A 6736-nucleotide genomic window follows, 5' to 3' on the forward strand; every position below is an offset into this window, starting at 1 on the left:
GTAATCTTTTTCCATCCCTTAACTATGTTGATGGTTTTGGCACAAAAAGTCTGCGACAAACAGTGGCCTTGGTGCTTGCGCTCAAACAGAATTTACAGACAAACATTAGGGTAATCGCTTGGACAGGCTAACATTGAACTCCGGTATAAAAACACATGCTATTGGGACCCATCAATCCAACATTGCCAAACAGGAATAAAACTGATTACAGTGATCTAGTGTACCCAAATGATCTACATCATACCACTCATTTTCTTCAATCAGATTGAGATCTACCTAAGGCCTTCAGACATGAACATACCAGTCAGCCTTACTAGATCCCTGATAGCATACCCCTCTACCCTTTTTCCAATCACCGAGCCAAAACCCCTCTGAGATACTTCATGTTCCCAACAATCTTCCAAGATTACAAGTGTTGGATTGTCTGAAGCACTATCCTTCAATCTGTAAGCAAGGGTTTGTAGCAAAGTCATAACGCTCAGTCTATTTAAGAGTTGCCTCGAGTGATCTGTTCTTGCAGACACATTTTGATTGCAAATACATTACACTGACAGCTTTAGTTTGAAGGTGTTTGGCTGAGAGTTTCCATTTAATGGGGTGGAGACTTTGCTAGTGGCTTTTCTCTTACATCTCTCCCCAGAATCTAATCGAGCATCTGACACAATTACTCAAGATTTTGCAGATAATTACAAGTTTTACCTGCAATTGTGATTTAGTTTGAATTAAATGCCCTATAGTTGCTATATATAGTGTCCACTAAATGACTGACTTGCCCTTTGAAGCTAAGGCTCATCATCAACATGATTTAGCAATCTGATATCTACATAACTGCAATGTAGGCAGCTGTATGATTGCTATTGCTACAGGTAATATTCACATTGGCACAAGGGGTTTAAAAACGTGTCTGACAAAACGCTTTAGGCTTTTTTATAATATAACAATGCTGTGTTATATCATGTGTGCTGAAGAAGTTAAACAATTTCTATGTTTATTTCCAGAGCAAAAGGAATGCTTTTGTAAAACTTGTCCATCTTCAACACTTTCATGAGTGCTGGACAAATAAAGGTTAAATACATTTTTTATTTTATTTTTTTAAGAATAGATGAAAATGTAGTGGCAGGACACAATTGAGCTTGTTACATTCCCAAGGAGAGTAGATGTTCTCAGTCAGTCTTAAAATATTTATTAAGCCCCGTATAAATAAAATATCTTCAGATGCATCAAAGGTTGCTAGAAAAAAAAATTATACATGAAACTTTTCCACAGAGGGAAAAAAAACTAAACATGCCAAGTCACTGATCAAAAGTCCAGCCACTCTGCCATATACACACAGTTAGAGGGGGATATCTCGCCTCCTTCATGACAATCATCAAACACCTAAGAGAAGAAAGAGAGAAATGCATTTAGTGGAGATTATGGGCGGCAGGTAGCCTAGTAGAGCGTTGGGCCAGTAAGCGAAAGGTTGCGGGATCGAATCCCCGAGCTGACAAGGTACAAATCTATCATTCTGCCCCTGAACAAGGCAGTTAATCCACTCACTGTTCCCAGATAGGCCGTCATTGTAAATAAGATTTTGCTCTTAACTGACTTGCCTAGTTAAATAAACAAAAGTACTCTCCTGCATCACCATTCTTACTTTACCCTTTTCTAACATTTCCTGCTGGCTATCTGGCTACAGGTGAAGTACTTTGAATAGAAATAGTAAAACATTTAGGATCAAAACTCTGCAGGTCTGCATTCTTTCTGCCCAGCTCAAGGTCAAAACATGCCTTTCTAGTGTTTGACGAGTGACTGGGCTCTCCAATGTCCACACTAGCATACCACTTACGGCCAGACTATACAGGGCATGTGTGTTTCCGTGTTTTCTGCACGTGTCTCTGAAGCATTCTCAACTGATAAAGTGGCTGGCGCTTTGATTTTGATTTGTGCCTCTGTTTGCTGCTTTTGGTGTAGCAAACTATAAACAACGCTAATGAAGGAAAACGCAACACTAGTGATGTAGTTTCAGTGTTAGTATACACCAGTGGTCACCAACCTTTTCTGAGTCAAGATCACTTTTGCAGTCAAAAAGCAAGCTGAGATCTACCCCTCAGATTTTTTATTTATTTATTTTATATTATTTTTACATTAACCTCACACAAACAGTTTTGTAAGAATGAGGTTTGGGCTGTAGGCCTAATACATTATCACAGCATATTGGCTATATGATTGGCCCTGCCAATACTGTTAATCAGACTATATTATATTTCAAAACTCGAGCTTTGATGACAAAATAGATCAGTTGGTTTAGCACTTGTGAGGCACTGTGGAGCATGAATTGAAATAGCTTCCTTTTTTTTTTACTGGGCTGGTGGTACCTGATGGTCAACGACATCAAATCGCGACATCAGTGATCTTCAGGTTAAAGTCTGGGCTCAAGAAAGACACCAGAGTTTCCGACTTGGAATTCCGAGTTGGATGACCGTTCAAAACGATTTTTCCCAACCGCCTCTCACGGTCCCTGCTCTCTCATTCCTTTCCTCCGGTGAAACTGACCAGAGAGAGGGGACACAGTCTTCCACCTGATGGCAAAACTCCAAGTTGCACCGCATCTGCCTCACGCACAAATGCATGTTGTTCCTATGACCAGAGAAAGTTAAATATTCCCTAATCTTAAAATCGGCACGACGAGCTGCTAATAATAATAAAACGCAGGGCTGTCGATACTTGGCTTCTCATTCATTGCAGCTGCAGCCCGAGCGGAAGTACTGAGAAGCGCGTTTTGTAATAGTGTTGAATAAAAACAGTGACAGTGCTGAATATAAACTTAAACATGAACTCCCTCATAAAAACAGCAGCTCTTTGCTGAATTCATTGACAGTCTCTCTGTGGTCATGGTTTTAAAAGTGATTCAATCTTACGTAGGCTAGTAGCCTATTAAACTTGGCTGTGGCCAGTGATTTGAGCTATCCATTCGGGCAGCACAGTAGGTGCACTCGATTTAGTCACAGATTTGCCGGACCGCCGGCAAAAAGGAGCGCAAGCCTTTATTGTTCGTTGGCTTTTCTACAGAAATATTTGGCTATCAACTAGGAATGCCGTGAAGATCGACCAGTTGTCGACCACTGGTATACACAGTGTACAAAATATTAGGAACACCTTAATATTGATGCACCCCCCTTGTGCCCTCAGAACAGCCTCAATTCATCTGGGCATGGACTCTACAAGGTGTCAAGAGCATTCCACAGACGCCCATGTTGATTCCAATGCTTCCCACAGTTGTGTCAAGTTGGCTGGATGTCCTTTGGGTGGTGGACCCTTCTTGATACACACAGGAAACTGTTGAGCGTGTAAAACCTAGCAACGTTGTAGTTCTTGACACAAACCGGTGCGCCTGGCACCTATTACCATACCCTGTTCAAAGGCACTTAAATATTTTTGTCTTGCCATTCACCTTCTGAATGGCACACACACAATCCATGTCTCAATTGTCTTAAAGGCTTCAAAATCCTTCTTTAACCTGTCTCCACCCCTTCATTTATACTGATTGAAGTGGATTTAACAAGTCACATCAATAAGGATCATAGCTTTCACCTGGTCAGTCGGTCACAGAAAGAGGTGTTCCTAATATTTTGTACACTCAGTGTATATCCCCAATGCAATGTTTAATACCAAGTGATATGCTGGTATGGGTATTGAAACGGAGCCACTTGGCTGCTGTTGCCTGTGAAGGGGGGCTCACCGGACAGAGGCCACAGGGCGCTTTGACCAGGCCCGTGGGCTGGATGATGGGGTTGACCCCTCTGTACAGCTTCATCTGGCCGTCCACACTGCCCACAGTGCCCTCCTTGGCCGCGATGATGGTCATCTCCACCTTGCCGTCGTAGATGAGTGTGTTCAGAATAGTCTCAATGTCTTCCATAGACAGGTCCACCTGTACACAAAGTGCAATATTCAGACTTACAACCTCCATAGGAAATACATAGCAACTGTATGCTAAAAAAGTGAGACAGTTGTTACATTTGACCCCCTCACAGTGTACCAACCATACTTTGTTGGCTCTGATATTTTCTTTTTGCATGGACCTTTCCAGACCGTTTCCTGCAACTATGGCAGATTCATAACCAGTCCAGTACAGACAGTACAGCTCTGTTAGGCCAATAGTGTGAAAATAGTACAAAGTAAGGACAAATATGCCCCGGTCCTGACCAACCAGTGGAGGATTTCACCCTGGTCTTGACAACATTTGGCCGTTCCCTGTCAAAACGTGACAAATTTGCAGTCAAAACCAAACAGAATGTAGCCAGCAGCAGTCTCACCTTGCTGATACCGAGTTCACAAATATACTTCCACACTTCGTGAGAGGTGGCGAAGGAGCTGTTTCTTTGCACCATGGGGTTCTGCTTGCTGTCCCTCGCCGCCTCGGCCTAGAGGGTGACAAACAAACCAACATGACCGAAGAAATGATGTCTTAGTAAACTCTTGGTTACCAGAGAGCCTATAACTAGGAGCCAGAGTCATTTCTGGCTTTGTCAACCAGCCCTGCATTTAGAATTGGAAGAATTGTAGGGTGCATTCCAAAACAGATGCCCCAGAAGCCGTAAAGTTTTTCTTCATGGCATAATATATTAGATTGAAGCATGCTTCACACTGTTCCCAACGTTGATGTGCTCATATAAAATCAGTGTAATTAGTAGCTTATTTTCAAACATTTACAGTACAGAACACACCCTTTTAATTTCCGTGACTTGGCCATTGTAAGACATTTGTCCCACTCCCATTCAGTGGACCCCTCACCTTACTCTGAAGGAATTTGAAACACTGCTGATTGAGAACCTCCACAAACTCAGACTCAAAGTCCTGGTCACTGTACCAGGCTCCCCCAGTCACCGAGCGGTCTGGCTGCAGGTTGTATAGCATGTAAACCTTCTTTTTTGACGCCTGGACAAACAACAACAATAACTCATTATAAGTGAGACTAAACAATTATATAGAGTTTGGATAGCATGTCTGCTGATGCATTCATATTATTAAGTGGTGCTTTTCTTGATTCAATTATTTTTCGCTGGTTTTTAAAACGTGCATTTCAGAATATTTTAGTGTTTGAAGCTCGACTCACAGCCACTGATTTCACAGCCTTGATCAGCTTCTTGCTCTCTAGGTTCTTAAGGATCTTGTTGATCTCTGTCAGAGGAAGGTTGCTCTTATATCTAATGTCCCTGCTCCAGATCCCTGTGTAAAAGCAAGAGGACAGTTCATAAATATACAAATGGAAAGAACATTTCACAAAGAAATACACTAACGGAGAATAATGTGGTTGTGGATACTGTGAAGTGTCAAGTGGGAACTGGGTGAGTTGGCCAGGTTTGAATGGACTTGATGGCCCCATCCAAAGACAACACCCATCTCTTACCCCATAACACTTGGGTAGATCTGAGAGGATTGGATAGATGTAAACAATATGGGGAAAATATCACCTAGCCTAGTCACCTAGCCTAGCTTATACCTATCCAATTCCGTCTGATCTACCCAAGTAGGCTACCTAAGGGGACAGGGGCTATGGGTTGTCTGGACAGGACCCCTCTGAAATTCCTACCTTTGTTTCCTGCATCCTCAATGACCTGATACACCAGCTTCTCTTGATTGTCGGAGCCTTTCATTTTACTTTGGGACATAATAAAAACACAGTTAGTCACCAATCATACAAAAATAAAAGTCCTTCCTAAAGGCTTCCTTAAAAAAACATTGTTAAATGACAATGCTGACATTTACCTTGCTGTCTGGGCATCCTTCATGCGGTATAGAAGTCCTGAGCTGTTTCGTAGAAGGTCCAACTGACCCTGTGTGCACAAAATCAAACTTGTTAACAATATTCTTATCCTCAGCATTGCGCTATCAACCAGAACTATTGAGCCTATTGGCATGACAATTCCATAAGGAGTCGTTAAGAGAGCAGAAACGGACTGGCACCACGGCTACACCTGTGCCACTTACCAATGACAGTAGTCTGTTGATGGCCATGGCTCTCTGTTGAGCCTCCAAATGAGGCATGTCATTCTGGATCACCTGGTCTGTTATTCCATGAGGGAACTGTTGACAGAGTGCCTTTATCCTTTATAATAGAGAACATTAACGTTAGTTAGGAACCTAGGTAGTCGGGACATCAGATTTACTATAAATTCAACAATAAATGTCTTACTGATTACTCAGAAATAATGATTGACGTAGCTAGATAGCTAGAATTACGAGCATTACAGTAGCTAGCTCATCTATTATACAGTAGTTAGCTAGCTAGCTACATGAATCAAACCGTCATTGTCAAACTTGTGGGTCTAGTTTAGGATTGAAAACATGGCTGAATGAATTGAAACGCCTTATTTTTCAGTTTTGTTAAGTTGTATAAGGCATATTTAAAAGTAGCTAATGTTAAGTCCCTTGGTCTAAGTCTTGCTAGCTACTATAGTTGGTCAAATGTAGCCCATTTGAGCAAGTGAAAATAGACAGCTAACTAGGTTGCGAGCTAGCCTATGCTAGGACCTTCTTGACAGCGACAAACCTGTTTTCAATGTCTACAGGATCTGAGGATTCTTTCTTTACTTTCACATCCGCCATCGTGGAGAATTGTAAAATATTGTATGTTTGTTTGTTTAGTTAGTTAGGTAGGTAGCTAGCTAGCAATGCAATTAATCAACATTTGAACATGCGACTTTGGGTCCAAGTCGCATTTGGTTGGCTATATAGAAGGTCGGAAATTGCC

The 6736-nt window shown here is 41.8% G+C and overlaps 1 protein-coding gene across 2 annotated transcripts; it reads right to left on the reverse strand.

Moving 5' to 3' along the window:
* Positions 1–1167: 1167 nt before the first annotated feature.
* On the reverse strand, positions 1168–6717 carry polr3f (polymerase (RNA) III (DNA directed) polypeptide F). 2 transcript variants are annotated; one of them, XM_021568306.2, is made up of 9 exons: positions 6536–6717; positions 5974–6091; positions 5752–5819; positions 5576–5643; positions 5099–5211; positions 4777–4920; positions 4299–4406; positions 3722–3913; positions 1168–1377 (listed from the first exon to the last, which is right to left on the reverse strand). In XM_021568306.2, exons 1-9 carry the CDS (start codon positions 6589–6591, stop codon positions 1300–1302), a joined length of 945 nt encoding a protein of 314 aa, XP_021423981.1. In that variant the 5' UTR covers positions 6592–6717; the 3' UTR covers positions 1168–1299. The 2 variants fall into 2 exon arrangements, with proteins under 2 accessions (XP_021423981.1, XP_036805684.1); XM_036949789.1 differs by lacking the exon at positions 6536–6717 and adding an exon at positions 6179–6414.
* Between the last annotated feature and the right edge of the window lie 19 nt (positions 6718–6736).

This window comes from Oncorhynchus mykiss, chromosome 17 (genome assembly GCF_013265735.2).
Source record: "Oncorhynchus mykiss isolate Arlee chromosome 17, USDA_OmykA_1.1, whole genome shotgun sequence".
NCBI classification, from domain to species: Eukaryota; Metazoa; Chordata; class Actinopteri; order Salmoniformes; family Salmonidae; genus Oncorhynchus; species Oncorhynchus mykiss.